The sequence below is a fragment of the Cimex lectularius genome, unplaced genomic scaffold, assembly GCF_000648675.2.
Source record: "Cimex lectularius strain Harlan isolate CLEC.00 unplaced genomic scaffold, Clec_2.1 scaffold235, whole genome shotgun sequence".
NCBI lineage: Eukaryota > Metazoa > Arthropoda > Insecta > Hemiptera > Cimicidae > Cimex > Cimex lectularius.
Genome location: NW_019392839.1, coordinates 562,565 through 583,838, shown reverse-complemented (window position 1 = coordinate 583,838; position 21,274 = coordinate 562,565). Strand labels below are relative to the sequence as shown.

General features: G+C 33.5%; 1 protein-coding gene across 5 annotated transcripts; it reads right to left on the bottom strand.

The window, feature by feature from the left end:
* Positions 1–292: 292 nt before the first annotated feature.
* On the bottom strand, positions 293–19,664 carry LOC106670696 (plasminogen activator inhibitor 1 RNA-binding protein-like). 5 transcript variants are annotated; one of them, XM_014401239.2, is made up of 8 exons: positions 19,179–19,664; positions 13,488–13,638; positions 12,160–12,375; positions 10,806–10,877; positions 4,561–4,653; positions 4,199–4,430; positions 2,351–2,542; positions 293–2,179 (listed from the first exon to the last, which is right to left on the bottom strand). In XM_014401239.2, the coding sequence occupies exons 1-8, from the start codon at positions 19,426–19,428 to the stop codon at positions 2,111–2,113; spliced, it is 1,275 nt and encodes a 424-aa protein (XP_014256725.1). In that variant the 5' UTR covers positions 19,429–19,664; the 3' UTR covers positions 293–2,110. The 5 variants fall into 5 exon arrangements, with proteins under 5 accessions (XP_014256725.1, XP_014256727.1, XP_014256726.1 ...); XM_014401241.2 differs by having other exon boundaries at positions 4,214–4,430; XM_014401240.2 differs by having other exon boundaries at positions 4,561–4,650.
* Between the last annotated feature and the right edge of the window lie 1,610 nt (positions 19,665–21,274).

Here is a 21,274-nt window from a genome sequence, read left to right as displayed (position 1 = left end):
CATACACAGCTTGGATATCCGTCAGCAGACCCTGAATGAAAAATCAAATGAAAAACTGTTTTGGCAGAAAATAACGTGGGACGGTTAACCTTATACGTCCCCAGTATTCTACAAAGCATTATATTTGATAAAAATTAAGGTTTAAAAGGAGCATGTCTTAATTTTTATTCAATTTTCTCAGAAGCCTGGCTTTGAGCATCGCCGAGTTGCTACTGTAAATTTTACGGCACAAACTGTGGCCTTGCTTTTTGTGGATAAATTCTATTGGAACAATTAAATTAAGTAAAAGTAATTTTGATAAACAATTTATTTTTAATTACATCAAGATGTAGAACAATATACAATTTTGAACTAGTTTGCCCAAAATAAAAATTACTTTATATGTAATAATTAATGTATATATCAAAATATAACCTTAATTTTTGAAAATGACATAGATTATTACAAATACAAGTAAAAGTATTTTGTTATCTTATGATGGGAAAAATAAGAGAATTCAATAAGAACATACAGAGAAATCTTGTAGAAGCTCTAAGCTCGAAAATATCCGTTATTACATAAAATGGTTTCAATCAGCCACATTAAGTAACAAAAACATTAGGACATTTTGTTTCTTTAATTACCTCCACTAAGGGGTACTATTTAATAGTCTGACACTTTAAAAAAATTCAATTAATAACGTTTAAAAAAAAATGTTCTAATTTAAAAAAAAAGTTTATGCCACGGAGATAATCACTAGCAGTTAAAAGATTCCAATAAACCAAACAACAACAAACAAATCAGATTCAAAATTTAATTTTGTTCACAAGTTCAATTAATCTTCAATCATGACACAGTTCACATAACAATTTAAAATTGTTTAAATTATGAGTGGAATTTTAAAAAAATTGAAAGGCAGTGAATCATAGTCAGTCTTAACGACTGTCTACTTAAAAAACTAAATGTCTATTTTCACTATCCATCCAGTGGACAGTGAATGATACTGAGTGAAATTTGATCTGATTTTTTTTTAAATCTCTCCAAGTGTACAAAAACAACAGAAAATACATTTAATCAGTCAACTGTTTTTAATTGAACTCCTGCAATTCACAATACAATTAGCCTATGAAACAAAATATTTAATTTCAATCACCAAAATCAAAATCGTGAAAAATTAAAATTGTCACTGTACTATGCTAGCTAGCACACAATTGATAGTAAATATCAATTCAAGAAAGTAAAAAATAAAAACAAAACTTACAATTTTAATGGAAATTTACAAGGAAAAATTAATGAAAAAATAGGGTATTTCCACGTTCAAAACTATTTACAAATAGGGTTTTCAATTTGAGTTTCCTGATTTTATGAAAACCCAGGCTTTGTTAAAACAAAAATAAAAATAATAAAAATAAAAAATAAAATGAAAAATCCACTTAAGGCTTTCTAAAAACACCTCACTGTAAAAGTTTTAATACATCATTAACAAATGTGTTTCGTTTTATTATTTCCCAATAATCTACTGGCTGTATTTAAGAAGGAAATTGGGTACATAAATACATGTAACTAACGCTATGTTCCAGACCTTTTTAAATTTTGTACAATCAGTTGTAATATTTCTGAATATTTTGAAGAAAAAAAAAGGAACATAATAATAATCAATGTTTTTGTATACATAATGTCTGGCATAGTTCTAACACCGAGATTTTTGTTTTCTTATCTACAAATTAATTTTACATTAATGAGCATCTCTGAAATGTAATGTTGTGAATAATTTGAACTCATAATTTATGCATATATACCCTAACAAATATAATATACGTACATACTATGAGAGTATAAAAACCTAATGGCTTTTTCATACTCTATTTTCTTAGCATTCAATAACGTTTAGATGGACAGAGTATACCGATTTCATTTTTTATTATGTTTTTATTATTTTTTTATATTCCAGTATACCTAAGATTTTAAATTTCCATTTTCACAATAATTTTGTATGTATTTACTTTTTAGACAATAAATTTTAGGCAAATTACATTCTATTTTTCTTTCCAAACTAGTAGAGGTTAACATTACTGATATTTTTCCTTTTTTTCCAACTTGTCTTTAAATACCACTTAGACTAGCGCACAAGTCAACCTAAAGATGGGAAATCATGTTCATCGTCAACTTTAGGAGCAAGCTTTTGTGTGTTCTCTCGTCCCTGAAAAAACAAAACAAACAAATCGTGCTTGTTATCATTTCTACTTCATTGTATTTTAAAAATATAGACTCCGTATATTTATACTTAATCGTTATTATTTATCATGCATCAAATCTGACAAATTGTTTCTAATATAAAAGTGTTAAAAAATATATTTAAAAAATCACTTACGGATGAAGTATGTTTTTCAGGAAGATTTGGATTAACATTGTTTCCACGCATTCCCATTCTTGGACCGCCCCTGCCAGTGCCTCTGTTTCCACGTCCGCGTACTCCCCCCCTGGTATCCTTGAAGTGAATATCAATGTCCAAGATATGCTTTTGCCTCCCAACACGTTGCGGATATTCACAACTTTCATATTCCTATAATCAAAGTATTATGAAAAATTGTGCTTCTATATTGATAAAATAGTACTGCTTGCTATATATTTCATAAATAATTAAAAATTCTACTGTGGATGGGAATAAGCTTGGAAAGAATGCTGGGCTCACAGTAATGAGAATGACTTTGCTTTAAAAAATAAAAAAATTAATTTAAAAAAAGTTTCAACCCATTACAGCATGATATCAAGTTTTGAATTGAAGAATTAATTAAAATCCATAGTTGAAGTGTATGTCAAACCGTCTGTAGACTTGCTCATTCATTCATTGAGGAATGAATTTGGGCTGCTGAGAATGAGCCAATTAGCTGCAAATGTTCAAAATAAAGAAATGTACAGAGTGAACAAACGTCAATAATTCAGGAGATTATCCATGAATGTCAAATTGGACTAAGAAGTGCTAATTGCCCAAAGTCTGATTATTAATTTTATTCAAGATATTTCACTTTTCATGTCATTTCAACCTTTCACACACAACTTTATTCTATTCAGACACTCATATCCCATAAAAATTTTATCCTTCTTCATTGATTACACCAATGGAAAGAGCATTGAAAACCCTGTTTTTTTGTTGTTGTTTTTTAATTGTCATTTTAAGCAAATAAAATACAAAATTTTTAGAGTTTCTTAAGTTATTGTACAAAAATTGAAAAAAATAAAAATTTTCTAAAACATCTGTTAAGAAACTATGTCAGGCTTGCATTAATTTAGAAGGAACACATTTTGAACATTTAATTTAATTTTTATTAATTTTTTTTTTTTGTATGTTCAATTTTGTACTTTTTTATGTATTGCTTTCATTATTTTTGAATAGTTATAGTTTATTTAATAAGTTTCCAAATCCTGATGTATACTTTTTTCAGATGTTTATAACCAAAAGATAAAATTTTTAGCAATTAAACGTCAAGTTTATACTGGTGATAACTATAAGGTGACTAACTTTTCAAAAATTACGTATATCCTACATTAAGTACCTTATTACTAGGGGTAACTTTTCTGTATGCACTATCAGTATGTACAGAACCAGGATAGTATACTTACACTTCAGACAAGAAGTTTGGAAACTTGTAAAATATATATTTTTTTTTTGCTTAAGGTTACAATAAAAAAAAAGAAACTCATAGTGTTTTATGTAATGTTCTTTCCATTTATGTAATCAGATTTACAGTAGGACTAATATTTTATGAGATACAGGGAATTTTATGAAATAAATGTGTAGTATTTAATGACTGTTAATTAATGATTATTTGGAGATCGTGAGATGTCGCATCTCACAATCTTTAAATAATCATTTAGGGAATAAAGTTGTGAAAGGTAGAAGTAACCATAAAAGTGAAATAACTAAATTGAGAATCATACTTTGGACAATAGGGACTTTTTAGGTCAATTTGAGATGAGATAACCTGGAGTAGTGACTTCTGTAATATAATACACCCTGTACATGCCACAGAACATTTAGTTTTCTCTGCCAACCATCGAAATGAAATAATTTTATAGTTTTTTTAAAAAAGAACAGCATATTAACTCAACATGATCCAGTCTCCTTATTAAAAATTTCACATTTAATGAAGGAGGAAAAAAATTACGAGAAACTTACAAGTATATAGTGGCATGTAACTCAACAAGAGCAGATATTCACCTGCATTTTACTTACATATTCCTCTTCTTCTTCTTCATCATCACCATCTTTCTTTTTCTGTAGAGCGTACATTTTTTTCCATTGAGAGGGATCTTCGCCTTCACCAGCTTTTCGTAGGTTGTAGGTTGGTTTCTGCTTAGGGGCTTTGAGAGCTTTCCATTCATCAAGAGTCAGTTCTTTTCGTTCCTCTTCTTGCAGTGTCGCAGTTTCCTCACCTTCAACAGGCGGTCCACTAAAAGAAAAAAAGTAGAACCAATATAACATACAACATTGTGTTTGTTAATAACATTGCTTTTGATACTGAATTATAATAACACTAAATGTCAACATAAATCAGAAAAATGTATTAATATTATACTAACTTAGTTTCAGTAGTAGTTTCGGGATCGTTTTTCTCAGGAGACCAGTTTTGCTGCCCTTCATCAGATTGGGTCATTGGGTTATTTAAGTCCCTACAACAATTTCAAAGCATCTGCAATTACTAGAATGAAAAGTTTGTTAATTTTTTTTTTTAAATTTAATTATTCATGAAATATAACAACATAAGAAATATTTGCTTCTATGCACGCACTGAAATTCTCTCTAAAAAAGTATGTATAATAAAGTAAATAAAATAAAGTAAGTAAATAAAGTAAGTGATGCGAGAAGGTTTATATGTGAGGCGCCGGCGATGACCCAAGTAGTTAGCCGGAAAAAAAAAAATAAATAAATAAAAAAATAAAGTAAAAATGAATTATAAGTTTTCATAGAACACAGCATAGAAGTTATTAGACATGCTTTCCAACATGATTTTAAAATAAATGACCCACTGCAAACACATCATATATGCAGAGAAATCGTAGAACATATTGCAAGATACAGTAGCATGTTGAATTGGCAATTGGCAAAACTAGAAATGACAGAAATAAGTATAGAAATCAAGACTTTTTTTAACTTGTTTCATAAATTTAATCAAAATTAAATAAAAATGATGAAATTGTATCAAACACTAAAAAACTCACAACGTTTTAAATCATAATATAGGATATTCCAAATAAAAAACCAAATACTACTCATTGAGCATAATTTTATAGAATAGCAGCAACAATGCAAAATAATTTATCACTTTTTTATTTATTTATTTTTTTTAATGGGACCCTACTACTTTTTTCAACATTTTGTTAGTGTTTGTCTCCTGAAAAGATAAATTTTTTTTTATATCTGACGCCTTTCAAAATGTATTCTCAATTTTGTGCGACATATATGTTGCTCCCCTATAAATCCATACCTTTTTAAAAATGTTATTGAAATTGTCCCCATGTCTCAATTTTATAGGAATATCATAAAGATTTTTAAAAAATTCTAAATTAACAATAAAAATGAATTAATAGATAAAATAAGAAAATAAATTTTAAAAATATATTGCATTTTTACTTTATTACATCACATATAATATTATCCTCACAATAAGGGAAATTATACTTACACGTACATCTTAAGTATTTTCATGTTTAAAATATATTCATAACTAAATAATCCTTTATTAAATTTTGCAACCTGAGTAAATTAGGCTGGCTTTTGAACAAAATTAGTTTTTTAATTTATTAAGGAACACCTTACATGATTAGCAAATAAAGTTAAGTGTTTGATAAGCCACCGTCATTAAAAAGCTTTTAAAAAAAAGCATAATACAAAACTATCCTTTTTTCTTTTCTACATGCCAGTGCAATGGTTCATTCTTTTAGTAACCATGGTGTGCATAAAGCGTTAATGTTATAAAGTGATGCATATAAAATTCTTCATAATAAGAACTGCAAAAACCATGTGTCAAACCAAAAAGCAATTTTTCATTTTATTATGATCAAATAGACTTTAACACATTCAGGGCGGGGAGTGTGAAATTGCACTTTTACTTCCCCCAGTTTGGTACTGAGAGCTTGCCATTGGTAATGCAAGTATGGTTTCGTCTCTAGTCTCTTCACTTTTAAGATTGAACCTCAAAGAAACATTATGTTGCTTAAAACAGTCACTCTCACTAGCACTAAAAATAATAACTTCAATAGCACACTGCTTCTATGAACTTAAATCTAAATGTGAAAGAGTAAAGCTCGGTATCACACTCCCAGAACCTCACTTGGGGTGCAAGTGCGATATCGTGCTCTCTCAGAATACCTCAACTGGGGGACAAAGAGCACGATATATCACACTGACTGCCTTGAATGGGTTATGGGACAATACAGAAATACAACAGGCAATTAAGACAACTGTATATACAACAAATCATTCACATAATTATACCATAATATGCAAATCAAGTTTTTTCTCCATTGTAAAATCAAAATTTACACAATTTTTTTCTTTTTGAACACAAGAAAACGAGATTCCAAAATAACTGTTTTATTATATATTTTATTATTGTTGATGCAATTACAATTAATGACATCCTTATACTTGGCCTTAATGCATTTTGCTTATTTTTCAAATTATCAGCACGATAAAATGATGTTTTCTAATAATAGATTTTTCTTAAGAGTTGGTGGAGTGTTTTTGGCCTGAGAGTCGGTAAACTCATGCTGAACTGGCCCAGGTTCATTTACTGGGTCTGTCTCCACTCAAGGGTTTTAGAGTTAATCAAATCCATTTCAGCATTGTGCCATCTTCAGTGAGGATACGCGTTTGCATAACTCAAAAACCTACAAGTGGAGACAGACCCAGTAAGTGACCCTGTGCCTGGTCAGCACGAATTTTCCTAACCAAGAACTTTTATCCACATTTGGTGGGTAAGTTTTAGATAATGAAGATTGGTAAAAAGAAATTATGGAAAAATTAATATGAAAATTAATTTATTGTTGTCTTATTACTTTCACCACTAAACGAATGAATTAAAAAAAAAATCTAAAGAATTATTTTGTTTTGTTCACAGGTTATTTTAATATACCTGATTTCTATTAGTTTATTACTAAATAATGAAAAGACCATGAAATTACTGGTTCAATGCTGGGGATGTCGGCCTGTCACAAAGGTTGGTCCTCATGCTTAGCAAGTTCTCATAAGAATTGCAGATAAACGTCCTGACAATAGATTCCAGTCACAATGCCATGGGGATGAGAGACATTATTCTTCAAGCAAGACGCAATTCATTTCTAAATGCACATCAGAAAGAAACCAGCTGTAAAATGACAACTGTAGCCAATATCAATTCAGACAATCCAAAACAAGAGAAATGCGACTCACTTCACACTCTCCTTCAAGAACTCCAACGGCAAAAAAAAATTCATCTGCAGTCAACTCAAGGAACGATGCAAAGACAAAAATTAGCAAACAAATGTTTATTACACTACAGCACTTCTAGCATAGTAGAACACAAGAGACACACTCAAAGAGAGAATTGATTAACCTTGCCAGTTCATCAAACAATGTTGATTGTATACGTTGCATTATGATTGGGTTTTTACACTGGCACCCTAACTCCCCAGAACCTGGAAACGTCATGACTGCGTGTTACATTGAGAAATACCTCCAGATCAGAATTGTTTCCTAGCATACAAGCTCAACCACAACAAGAATTTTTCGGTCATCAATGGAAGTTCACCTGTCATTTGGGGACGCATACCACTAGAAATCAGCTATAACAACATTAACAGCATTGAACAAACAAATCATTAACAGCAAGGACACTAAATCAAGTTATTAATTACTGTCGTGAGTAAAATTATTGTACAGAAATTAACTTGTGTTGTAAACCTTTTCCTTAATTATCAAATAAAATATATACCATTTGAATATAATAATTTTGCTCACTAAAAATTAAATAAAATAATCGCAGTATATTTACAAAATTTTGCATTATTGTGCTGGGTGTGTGCATAAGTTTTTTTTTTTCAAATTTTATCCTTAAAAAGCGACTCATTATTACCTGACCTGCTACACTCTAGGATCCGAAAAACCCCTACTGAATGACATTTTTTATGAAAGGGTAGTTGATCCCAAAAGTCAGTCTAGAATAAAATATGACCTATACAAAATGGAAGCAGAAAAAGTTCATCTGGCAGTGATTGCTATAAAAGTTCAAACTTGAAACTTGCCTGTTAAAATTTATGTGGAATTTATGGTCAAATTTATGTGGAATTTATGGTCAGAATATAACAACTAAACATGTTAGTCAGAAGTTCAAACATTTTTTTTTACAACAAATTTGCAAACAAATTGGACCAGCCTCGTAGTAGAATGCCTAACAAGTTTAGAAGTGATGAATTAATACTGGCATTGGAGGATGATGACAAATTAACCATAGCAGAGCTATCGGAGTTTTCAGGAGCATCGCATAATAAAAATCTCTGTGCTATATTGTGAAGCTCTAGCCAAGGGTATTAATTTGTTGGGCCATGACTTGTCCCTCAGGAGGAAGACTGCATGGCTTGTTGCATTTAATACCTGAATAGGAACAAATAGGAAGGGTTTATTTCCTATTTGGTCACTGGAGATGAGAAGTGGGTCCTTTATAAATATGTTAAACGCCAAAGGACCATTTTCAAGGAGAATGAAATGCCACCATTGACGTCAAGAGTAGGACAGCACCCTCGTAAGGTACCATTGCCAGTTTCGTGCAGCATCTAGGGTCAGCGTTAAAGGAAAAACATCTCAACCTGGTGAATAGTTGCAACATTGTGTTTCACCATGACAATGCCAGCCTCACAGCTGACTTACCTAGAGTAAAATTAAAATTACAAAGTTTGCGATAAATGCCCCATCGCCCTCAATAGTCTCCCGATCTTGCCTCTTCCAATTTTTATTTTATTTGTTTATTTATTTAATTTTTTTATTCCGATCCTTAGACAACCATTTAAAAATTGATTTTGGAACAAAAATGCACTGAAAATCGGACTTAACAATTTCTTTCTGTATAAGTCATCAGGCTTTTACCAATTTATGCAAAATTTAAAATTAAAAATTTATGCATATATCCAATATAAAAAGTTAAGAATAAAGCAAAAAATTAGATAAATGATGATAGATATTTGAAGTTTTTTACTTAATAAAATTAAATAATAATTTTATGTATTATTAAAATAATGTGTAGAGATTAGTGACCGTTAATCGATAGTTATTCAGATAATATTTAAATTGTAAAATGAATGCTATGAGTATATTTATTGTTAATTGATAATTTAAATATTAATTTAATCCATCATTTCTAATAATTATGTACCCTATTAAGGTAAGGTAAGTTTGAAATGATCTCTAAACAACTGCTAGGGACCGTGTATTTTCAATGTTTAGCAAAGGACAACACATTAATTCATTTAAATTATTTTTAATTTAATAATTATTAAAAAATTATTTTAAATTATTTTTGAACAGCTCCTATATACAAATTTTGGAACAAATACACATATCATCATATATTTTAGACAAAGCACATATTGTACTTATGACAGTTCCTCACTGAAGATGATGCAATGCCTAATGCGTTTGAATAACTTAAATACCGGTGAGTGGAAAAAGACCCAATAAATGATGACCCCCTTGCTGGTTCAACATGAAAATGTATACTAGCAATATTTTCTTTGATATTTTTTTTAAATTAGATTACAAAAAAATCTCCTCTTGGTTTGCAAAGTTACATGTTCTTTGAGGTCATTATATTGTCCTATGTTACAATGTTATAATAACACTCAAAATCTGTGTTATTTAAAACACCTTCGAGCTCAATAAATCAGTATTTATTTTGTTTTTTGTTATTTTATTAATTTATTTATTTAATTTTTTATGAGGGATTTCAACTACGAGATTATATGAACCCTCACGGTGCCAGAGTTTTAGACAAAAAGCTCATTCATAAATATATAGAGTTCAAATGCAGGGCATATATACACGTAGCAGCAGAGAATATAGGCAGGGGAATGTATTTTAGCATCCGAAAATAGTCCCGAAAAGGTTAATCACTGAGCCATAATCTATGGCATTTTTTAGAAAACTGGGTTCAGTCAGGAATGAAATGAACATTTAAATAAACACTTAAATCTTTTGGTTTCTTGTGTGTTGACACTAATTCCTTTAAAACATTGACTGCGGGCCTTTCCAGCCTGTATTGATACCCTCTGGCAAATTGATTTAAATGATTTAAAATTACGACCAATTGACTTGTTCCTAAGTCGACAAACTGTTGTTGCCCGCAGAGGAAAGACAGGGGTTACTGTGTAAATGCAGATTTGTACTGTTTAGGCAATTAGTAACAGTTCTACTGGTTCTTGTAAAAGTATGGATTTTAAACTTTTGAAATATTTATTTTTCAGGATGACTTTTCACTTTAATTACTACTCGTAAATCTAATTACACAATGTCAATAATTAAGGCATTTTATATTTTATTAGTCAATTATTTATGAAATTTTCAAAATACTTTTCTCCACAACTCCCATACAATCTTTACAATTTTCACTCCCAGTTTACATTTAACAGCGTACATAACATACTGATGTTGTAAACCATTGCGACCATTTGTCTTTGGATTAAAAAAAAATTTAAAAAAAATGTTACAACAGAATTGAAATAAAAATGTAACTAACATGCTCTGTTGTGCTTATCTATGTAAAAAAATTCTATTGATGCACTAAAGTAGTACTTACTCAAGATCATCACGGTGGTTCCCCCAGTTATGAGCTCCTGACCCATCCCTCTTGTCAACGGATTTCACACCACTGTAATGACTCCTTCCATTAGTAAGCATTTGCGACAAATCAATATTATTGTAATTATAATAATAACTGTAAGATAAAGCTTGTGAGCATAAGATGCAATTTTTTCTTGCGTTATGCCACAAATTAGTACATTTCTGTTTTCCTTTTCATAGTAAACAGTGGAGGTTTATGAAATGTAGAGGTGAGACATTTCTAAAGGGCCTTAAAAAAATAAAAAATAACCAATCTTAGAAATGTTTAAATTCCTCCTTAATAACTAAAACAAAATAACGTATGCATTCCTAGGTAAGTAATTATACTGGCACAAGGTAAATGTAAGTACTTACAGAAATAAATATAACATGCAATTATACTTACTGTGGAGTTGTCTATTTACTAAATTCATATTTAAAATATCATGCAACTAAGGCCTTATGAATGCAAATTTAAATCAATATACATTCTTATTTAGGTTAAAAATTATAAATTAGATCAATTAACACTTTCACTGCGGATGACACCACGGAGGCATCATCAATGAGTTAATTCACCAGGCAGATGATGCTACCGTGGCACCAAGCTCTAAAAAAAAATATACCCATGATAAACTTGTTCAATGAAATAGGTCCTGCGGTGTATGTGTTAACTGTTTAATCTGGTTCACTTATTTTCACTATTAGCCTGAAATCAACTGAATCTTGCTTATTGTAACTGAACTAATAGCGAGAGTACAGAGACCAGATTTCAATTCAAAACCCACTACTCATTGCCTCACAATCTTGAAATTTAACATATAAACAAATGGAATATTGATTAGTGCACTCATGACTATTAGCAATAAATGTTGAATGTTCATGCCAAGCCATCATTAAACTTTTAAGCATTTTAAATAGAAAAGCATTGCATTTAGCATACCAACATAGGCTAAATTGTTAGAACACCAGAAAATGGTAACAATAGTAATTATGAATTTAATTTTAAATATTATTGCAGCTTTTTTTGTATCAATTTGATTTATGCAAGTTCATCATTTTAGACTGTTAAATTAAATAAGTAAAATTTCAATTATTTAGTAATTGTTCCACACATACGAACACACACAAGCATACAACATGGAGGGTCAATTATCAACTTTATTAATAGAACTTGATAAAAAAAAATCCCAATTTACTAGAATATTTAGAACCTATACAGTCAAGTCAGCCTTAATTTAATACAAAATTCTATTTTATTCTTTATAATTAAACCCCAAATATCTTTCATAAGGTTTAAAACTAAAACTAATAATTTAAGCCAATCTTACGTTTTGTCACTGCCAGACTGTCTATCATATTCACGCTTTCCTCGCGCATCAAAGCTCTGTCGGGAGCCCCCACCTCGACCAGCTCGACCACGTCCACTGAATCCACCACGGCCACCACGCACACCGCGTCCTCGGTTTTCTGAATTCAAATCTCCGTAAAATGTGTTCTTGTCATTTCGGTAATCTCTTCTTTCAGTCTTTTCTGGTCTGTCTTCCCTGTAAATATGTAAAGCAATATAAGAATTTTACCGATTAATACAGGAGTTTCTTACTACGGTAGGGTCAAATCTAAAAGAGATTTTCATGTGAGAAATTTCATTCATTCAACTGAATTCCGTCTCGGCCATTACACCAAATCTGAGCAGATCACACAGAAATTTAGCTTCAGTTCTGTGACGGAACTATAGTTGTGGTGTAAAAAAAAAATAAAATAAAATAACAGATATTCAACAGATTGTATGTATCCATAAAGCTCCAGAAGGTGAAAAAAATGTAAAGAATATGCTGTTCATACCTTGCAATTTAGAATGTTTGATTCATTTGAGGAGGCCAGTATAATTGCCAATATGAAAAAGACAGCATCCAGACAAATTCTTTAAGTATTATTGAATGTATGTTAAATCTTTTGATGAACTCTTAAATAAACTATGATGCTGTACAGCCAAGAAGGATACTAAATTTAAACAAGCCATATTCACATGCCAAATTTATGTGTCGGTGTGGCAATGTCACAGGTATTATGATGGATGATGTTTTGTTACCCAGATATGGCGGTTCTGGAACATTTCTACTTGCTAGGATGGTGTGAAATTACATGAATGAAATTCTGCCACGTTTTTCCGCTTAAATTTGTCCCTAGCCTTCATATAACCCCAACTTGTAGATGAAATGTGGTGCTAACTCGTTTAGCTCTAAATTTTAAAATGACTTTAGGTTTTAACACATTATTTAGTTACAACTGAGGCACGGTTAATTTCATTTGTTTAGTAAATTTAGACTTTTCCAACAAGACCCTCTCTAGAGAAAGGTTAATTTTTAACTTCACCTACTATTTTTTTACATGTAATTTTTCCNAAAGATATCTTGTTTACAGAGATGGTAATTTTTCTTATTGCTTTAGATTTTTAAAAAATTATCCTATTACTTTTTGTCTATCTTTTAAAATTTAGATTTCTAGTTTTGCAGATTTCAGTCCTGTCGGATCAGTCCAAGGGCAATCAACATGTCCAAAAATGCAAGCAGACAGCCTTGCAACTATTATTTTATAATCATTAACAAAATAACAAATTGCACATTGAATATATTTAAAAAATTAACAGTTACATTACCTGTGGAAATCTCCTTGAGGACGATCCTCCCTGTTTCTTCGGTTTTTAACTTCCTCGCGATTATCCTGAAATTTCCGATCACCTCCAGGTCCAGCACTCTGGCTAGCACCACCACCTGGGCCACGTTCTAGCCTTGGGCCCCTAGCCTTTTCTATTGACAAATGCATAAATTTATTTATTATCACAAATAAAAATCTCAAAAACTATACTACTATATAAAATATACTAACTAATCGATTGCTTAAGCCAACTGGTTATGCATAGTCAGTAATTTTATGTTCTTATAAAGAATTGATACATTTCCAACATTTGCTATTTATTACTACTTATAATTTGCTAAATTCCAACATAAATTAAACAATCAATTCTTCCAGAAGGAAACCAATGCTAAATATTAGTCTTATGCTAGAAAGGTATATTTGTACAAATATAATTTCCAAATTAACAAAAGAAAAAAAAAGACTAAAAGTTTTGTGTTTTATTTCGCTTTTATCAAAAGACATGAACTATTTTCTGTCTTGAAAATCAAACGTGGCAAATCATTAAATTGAACAGAAATCATGCTGATAAGTTGATAAGATATCCAATTTCCAGGATGTCTGATATTTTTTTTTGGGGGGGGGATTAAACTGTGAAAACACTTAAAACTATCGAATTGGAATTTGGTGAAAATCTTAAAATTTCATAACTATCAGAACCATCAAACAGATATCAGGTACATCACAAGACAATAGAAAGAAGAATCCGATCACTGGGATACATTATGTAACTCGATCCATGGGTTTTTGAACTCTTGGACCTTGTCCCTCAGAATAAACCGTAAAAGTTTATTTCCCATTTCACTGGGGATGAAAAGAAAAAATGTTAAATGCCGAAAAACCAACCATAGAAGAATAAAACACCGCCTTCAAATGTCAAAGGCAGGATTGCCCCCTCCTTAAGTCTGTTTGGTGGGCTATTTGAAGAATAATTTATTGGGAACTTATCATGCAACCCAAACCTTAAGGCAGAGGTATACAGTGTCTAGGTAGAACATCTTGGGTTGATGATGATGGTGATGAGGGTACTAGCAAGCGGGGTTTGTGCTCCCCGGGCACTGAGGCCTTCTGGCTTATTGTACCTTCCTAGTTCCCTACTTCACTGCAACAGACTCAATCTTTCTTCCCAGAAATATAGGTAATTGACTGCTTGCTACAATTCATTCCCTAGCTTTTTTCAGTATGCTAGGTTATGTCTCCATTGAGCTGCTGCTTCGCAAGTTTGCCTATCTCATTGAGGGTTGTTTTAGTTCACTGTGGTCTAGTGCCGCTTGAGTTCATTCAGTTCTTTTGTTTTGTTTGGATCTATTCTGCAATGGAGGATTCTATATTTATTTTTGTTATAGTAAGTATAGGTTTGGGGCCTGTGTATGGTCTTGCAGATCCTCCTCTGGCCAGTCTGTCTGCTTTCTCGTTACCCAAAATTCCCTTGTGCCCTGGCACCCAAGATATCATCAGGTTGTTGTATTTCCCCAGGTTTTGGAGATGTTGGGTGCATTGACTGATTAATTTTGATGTGATTGTTTTACAAGCTAAGTTTAATAGCTGCTTAGCTATCCAATCTTATCAATGATATTTTACTCTTTTATGATTTTCTAGGGCACAAGCACTGATGGCATGCATTTCTACTTGAAAGACTTTAGTGTACTTCCCTAATGAGTTTGACTGCTCATATTTTGGGCTTGTACAGAAAACACCCAATCTGATGCCTTTGTTTGTTCTGGAGTCATCTATGTGCCATATTATTGTATCTGATGCTCTTCTGAATTCTTCCTCTTCTTTATAGTTGCATCTTGGGTTAGTGTTGAAGGACAAACATCCAGCTCTGATGAATAGGTGCAACATCATGTTTCACCATGACACCAGGCCTCACATAGCTTCACTTTGTCAGAGTAAAATCGCCAAGTTTGTTTGGCAACAGTACCCCACTACCCTCAATACTCATTCTCCAGACCTTGCCCCTTGCCGTTTGACTTTTACTTGTTCCTAGGTAGGGAATCTTTGAATAAAATCGCTCTTAAAATCAGACTTATGTATACACAAATTACCTTCAATAGATTAATTATTATTTTATATTAAAAATCATGGATAAGATCAATTTGAAATAAAATACAGTTACATATAACCCTTTTATAAGGACTCTGATATTATTATTAAATTTTCAAGGTTAACATGGACATATTTACAATATTGAAAGCTACAGTTTCAATAAGGAAATTACGAGATAAATTTACAATGAACAACACCTGCTCAATCTATATCAGAAATTTAACAACTAAGGAACTGTTTCTCTTTCTAACCATGTATACTTTATTATAAATTAGTTGATTCTAATGGTGTTATTATTTTTTCAGAAATTCTCTTTTGGCATTTTCCAGTGTGCTTTGTTAGAATTACACTCGTTATCAGTTTGGTAAATCATCAAACCTTTGTTAATTCAGTTAATAATTCTGTATGAATAATAAGTGTACAAGTCGAATTTTGTGCAAAATTGAATTATTCTGATATCAGCACCCTTGGTCCATAAGTGCCTAACTCGTATCATCAACTGGGAGGCCATAGGAGAGATCTGCATGATTTCACATTTTCAAAATGATGGTGTAAAACTGAATGAGTCAAATTTTAATTGCCCACCAAAATTCACTCACTAAATTGTCTGTTTTTCTTTCATACTACTCTTTCTCCCAAAAATATGAATACTGAAAATACTAATCAACACAGAACCTGGCTAATACAAAGAGGTATAGTCATTAAAAAAAAAAAAAAAAAAAAAAAAAAAAAACCTTTTTGGTTGAGATCTTGTTCTGTGTACTCAAGAGGTCATGCTGACATTAGCTTTAACAAAAAGGCAGACAAATTGGCCTGACCGACTGTAGTAGTAGGATATGAAACAATGGCTGTAATGGGCAGAAACCTATGGAGAAGTGGCAAAATTTGTCCAACTGTTGAAGTGGGTAAATATTATGATCCTTATTTCCTAAAGTGATTTATAAGCCATGGTTTGCTGAGGTAGAAAAAGGAAAATCTTTCATGTTTGAGAACGGGGCATGGCTTTGGCAGGTAGTACGAATCTATATAGAATCGGCCTGAAGCCTTGGAGTTTAAATTTCATGTAAAGGGTCTATTTCAGGTACCTCCTAGCTGTGCCAGCATTGCATAGCAACTTGCTTGCAGCTTTTCCTCTCATAGTTGCAAGAATCTACTTAGACCCTCAAAAGAAAAATAAAAAATAAATAAATAAAAATAAAAACACGTGTTCTGCGGTCATTTCTTTTTCTTAGTAATATCTACACAGCATTTCTTCTGTATGTACTCCTATCCAATGCATGTGCCTTCTTAGGCGGCTTAAGAGGCATCCTAATTCTGTTGCGGTTACCGTCCAGTAATTCCTTTGTAAGTCTTGTAGATGGCCCTTCTATGAATTTCTTTGCTGGTACAGTTCAGGGCCTAGAGAATTCATATAGGCCCATTTTTTGGCCAACATGTCCACTTTCTCATTACCTCTGTGTTCTGAATGCCCAGGGACCCATGTCAGGTCCTTGGTGTCACTGATTTCTGCCAGGTATTGTATAAATTCCATTTGCACCTTTACCTCTCATGACGCTAAGGCCTCAAGAGCCACCTAACTGCCAGAGAAAATGGTTATCTTCCTGGAATATGTTCCTAATCTTTTTATTACTCTGGTGCAGGCTTCAATTGCTATAATTTCAGTCTGGAAAACAACAGCCTAAGTTTAAAGTCAGTTCGGTCTTCGGATTCATCCCAAAGACTCAGCTCCAGTGCCTCTTTCCGCTTTTGAGCCGTCAGTATACCAGTAGAAATTGGTCTTCAGAGGTATTTCTATTTTGGCATTATTCTCATGGTTCCAGTGACACAGGCAAACTTGTCTTTGAGTGCCACCAAAGAATCTGATCACCTTCGCAATATCTTGGTCCACTCTGACCCATATGTCAACATTAGTGTTATGGCACAGAGCCTTCTGCACCTCCCTCAGGCAATTTTGGCTCTTTTTGGAGGGAGGGTCTTGTGTGATCTGGATGCAGCTGAAAAAGTTACTTAGACCGGGTAACAACTGATAAGGCCGTAAAAATAATAATACTTGTCTAATTGGTATAACAGTTACAAAACAGCCACTGTTACATACAAAAGCAAAGGTGCATGTTATCGCAGCGATGTTAAAAGCTCTATTTAAACATTTCACAATTTACAAACTGCAACTTGTAAAAATTTATTTTTTAATTTTTTGTTTTATTGTGTGTTTATTCAATGGGATACCTTACAAGAAGGTGCTATTATAATTTTACGGAAAGGTACTACATTATGATATCTGCCTGCATCTCCTCCCTCAGTTTCCATCGTTCGTTGAAATGACCTATTCCTTGCAGATGGTTGTCCATTTATGAGCCCCTGCTCTGGCTTATTCTTGGATTAGAATATGGAGTGGTGGAAGATTTAGCTGCACCTCCAAGGATGCATTGGCATTTGTTCTCTCGAGTGACACTAAGGCAAGTTTTGAGGGTCACCTAATAACAAACGTCTTGGTCTACCACACCACCGGCCTTGTGATTTTAGTCATTGGTCTTATGACACAGGCGTAGAACCACAGTCATTTTTGCGGTTTAGTACCCCACTTTTAGCACAGAGCCTTCACCCCTCCAGGCAATTTTGGGGATGTTGGGTGATCGCTTAAACTTACTTTGGCCAGATATCAACTGATAAGGCCATAAAAAATGTGTACTTGGAATAACAGTTACAAAATGGCTACTTGTTACAAACACGAAGACGGATGATATCATCCAAGCGATGAAAGCTTAATTTAAACATTTCAAACACATTTCACAATTTAAAAACTCCAATTTTAACCAATTTATTTTGTTTGTTTTATTGTGTGTTTATTCATCGAGTATACTTCGCAAGGTGTTGTTATAAATTTATGGACATGTGCTACACAATTGTTACGTCCAGTTCAGGGCGAATTAACTCGATTTATCACAAAAGAAAATCTTGTTTACCACTAGTACTTTACAAAAGGGGGAAAATAAATAAACGGATTCTTTTGAAAAGGAACAAAGCCAATAATTATGCACAAAACTCTGGTTTAGTATCAACTGTTTGGTATGGTCATTGGCAACAGATGAATTTGTGATAGAATTTCCATCTTTTTATAGTAATGTCATTGTTGGTTTTACTTTTAAACAAAAAAGGGTTAATGATAATAATTGTTATATAGGATTTTTATTTAATTTGTGGATCGCGTATATTGAAAATCGGCCAAATCGGGTGGCAACCCTCGCGGTGGAGCCGCGTGTATAAAAAGCCGAGTTTCTAATTCAGGTCAAATGGAAAACGAGTGAGGGTGAAAAAAGTTAAATTAAGACTGGAGACGAGGGATAAAAAAAAAAACTTTTCCCACTTTTTTCCAAATAACGAGTCCCTTTTGGAACAAAAAAATTGAGATGGATGCGACACGTTATATCAGGTCCGACAGAAACGACGATCGGTCGCGTCTTCCACCTGGACGGCCACCCCCCCGAGGTCCGAGCGAAAAACCGAAGGTCGAATAAAAGACACGCGGAGTGCGGCGAGTTTTATTAATAAAGCCGCGGTTGTTAAGAAGTTTTAAAAAACAAAAAAACTTTTAAAAAGAGAATACCTTCTTTTCCTTTCTGCTCCTGGGGCTTGAGATTTTGTGTCTCTTTGATGCCTTTGCCTCTCGGGGCCGGGGCTTTGGGCTTCGCCGGAGGCTCTTTCCCTTTGTTCTCCTTTTCGGAAAGTTTCGTCTTTTTCTTCGCCTCTCTCTCCTGCTCGTGTATCTTGAGCACTTCCAGAGGGTCCTCGTCGAATATGTCGGCGAGTTCGAAGCGATTCTTCGTCACGCCTATGCCGTATTGTGTCGTACTCATTTCTATCGGCGTATCCACCTATCTAAGGCTGCCTCCGCGTTAAGAACGGTAAAATAAAGACAACTAAAGAAAAATCGTAAAAAAACTAATAAGTCCAAAAAATGTGTGGCGAACTGCGACTCCGGGTACAAGACGAGAACTCAGTTCCTACGAAAGGGAATACAAAAATGGCGTTTGCTCTGAGAACCCACGAGGTCGGCACGGGCACCCTCTCGCGGACTCGGTGCTCAACTAAATCGAAGGTTACCGACTCTCTATTTCCTGATATTTTTACCTTTTACTTCTTGTACGAGGTTCGAAACTTCGAACGCGCATCACGTCTTCATCACAAATTTTTCACACTGGGTACACAGATTTCCACAAAGGGGCTAGAAATTACAGTACCCAGAAACGAGCCTTAGGATTCAAACTGAATCGGATTTCGCGCTAGATTCGTAATTGAGTCTAGACTATTTAGAAACCCTGAACTGGCGGCTTTTTTCCCTTTTCTTTCCCAGAAAATACATGAACACGACTTTCCCGTTGTGGATGACCCTGGTAGACGAACTCCTACAAAAGTTGGAACAAAAAGGATTATACTGCTTAGGCTATGCGAACGACCTTGTACTAGTAAAAGGCTGTCATGCAAACACTGTGATGATTCATCATCGTATACAACGAGCACTCAACCTGGTTGACAGGTGGTGCAAAGGGAGGAGCTATCTGTCAACGCCCACAAAACCATAATGGTTCCATCCACAAGGAAATTCCAAGTCTAAACGGGTCATCCCATTTTCCAAGGAGGCCAAATATCTAGGGATCACACTATACCAACGGCTCACTTGGAATCCACACATGGCCAAAACCACCCAGAGAGCCGAATAGAAATAGAAGGCTCTGGACCAAAAACTGGGGCTTAAACCCCAAAATGACCCTATGGCTGTACACCCGCATCTTAAGACCAATGTTGACATATGGGTCGGTGGTGTGGTGGAACAAGACTCTTCAGGCCAAAGCAGTCAGGTTATTAAGTGGCACCCAATGACAAGCTTGTTTCAGTGTCACCGGAGCCATGAGGACAACGCCAAATGTGGCTCTGGAGATGTTGTTAAACTTGTGATTAATGTTTTGAGTTTAGCAAAGAAAAGGGAAAGATCTACTGTATCAAAGGCTTTAAAGAGGTCTAGGAAAACAAGAATTGTAATTTTACCTTAGTCGATAGCCATCTGTATGCTACAAAAATTTTAGGACAACAGATTGTATGAAAAAGCCAGGACGAAAACTAAATTGGAGTGGGATAAAGACATTTGAAGTCTCTAACTAAAAAGACATTTGTAAATTTTTCAAGGGGTTTAGCAAGAGATTAGAGTGGATATTGGGTGGAAATCATCAGGGTAAATGGGATCAGGAATTTTATTTACGGATTTCATTGTCGACTGCTTCCATAATTTTGAAGAATGGAGTTCTTTGTATCTGTCACATACCAACCAGGGATATCCACAGAGATCCCTGGATGACCTGTGTAAATGCCTAACCAAGTCCATAAACAACAAGGAAATAGCTCTTACACTTTTTATGGATATAGAGGGAGCTTTTAACAATGCACCCACAGCCTTTCTATCAATCCAAAACAATCCACACTTAACTAAAACCACCCAGAAAGCCAAAATTGCTTGGGGGAGGTGCAGAAGGCATTGCGCCTTAAACTAGGGCTTAAACTCCAAAATCTCTCTTTGCTATACACCTGCATCTTAAGACCATTGGCATATGGGTTGGTGGTGTGGTGGGCCAAGATTTTTCAGGCCAAAGCGATAAGGCACCCAAAGACAAGCCTGTCTCAGTGTCACTAGAGCCATGAACAACGCCA

Coding starts and splice junctions, on each gene's coding strand:
- LOC106670696 (XM_014401239.2), bottom strand. CDS start 19,428: ATGAGTACGACACAATACGGCATAGGCGTGACGAAGAATCGCTTCGAA. Junction 13,639..19,178: donor GGAGCAGAAAGGAAAAGAAG/GTATTCTCTTTT, acceptor ATTTGTCAATAG/AAAAGGCTAGGGGCCCAAGG. Junction 4,431..4,560: donor GAAACTACTACTGAAACTAA/GTTAGTATAATA, acceptor TTTTTCTTTTAG/TGGACCGCCTGTTGAAGGTG.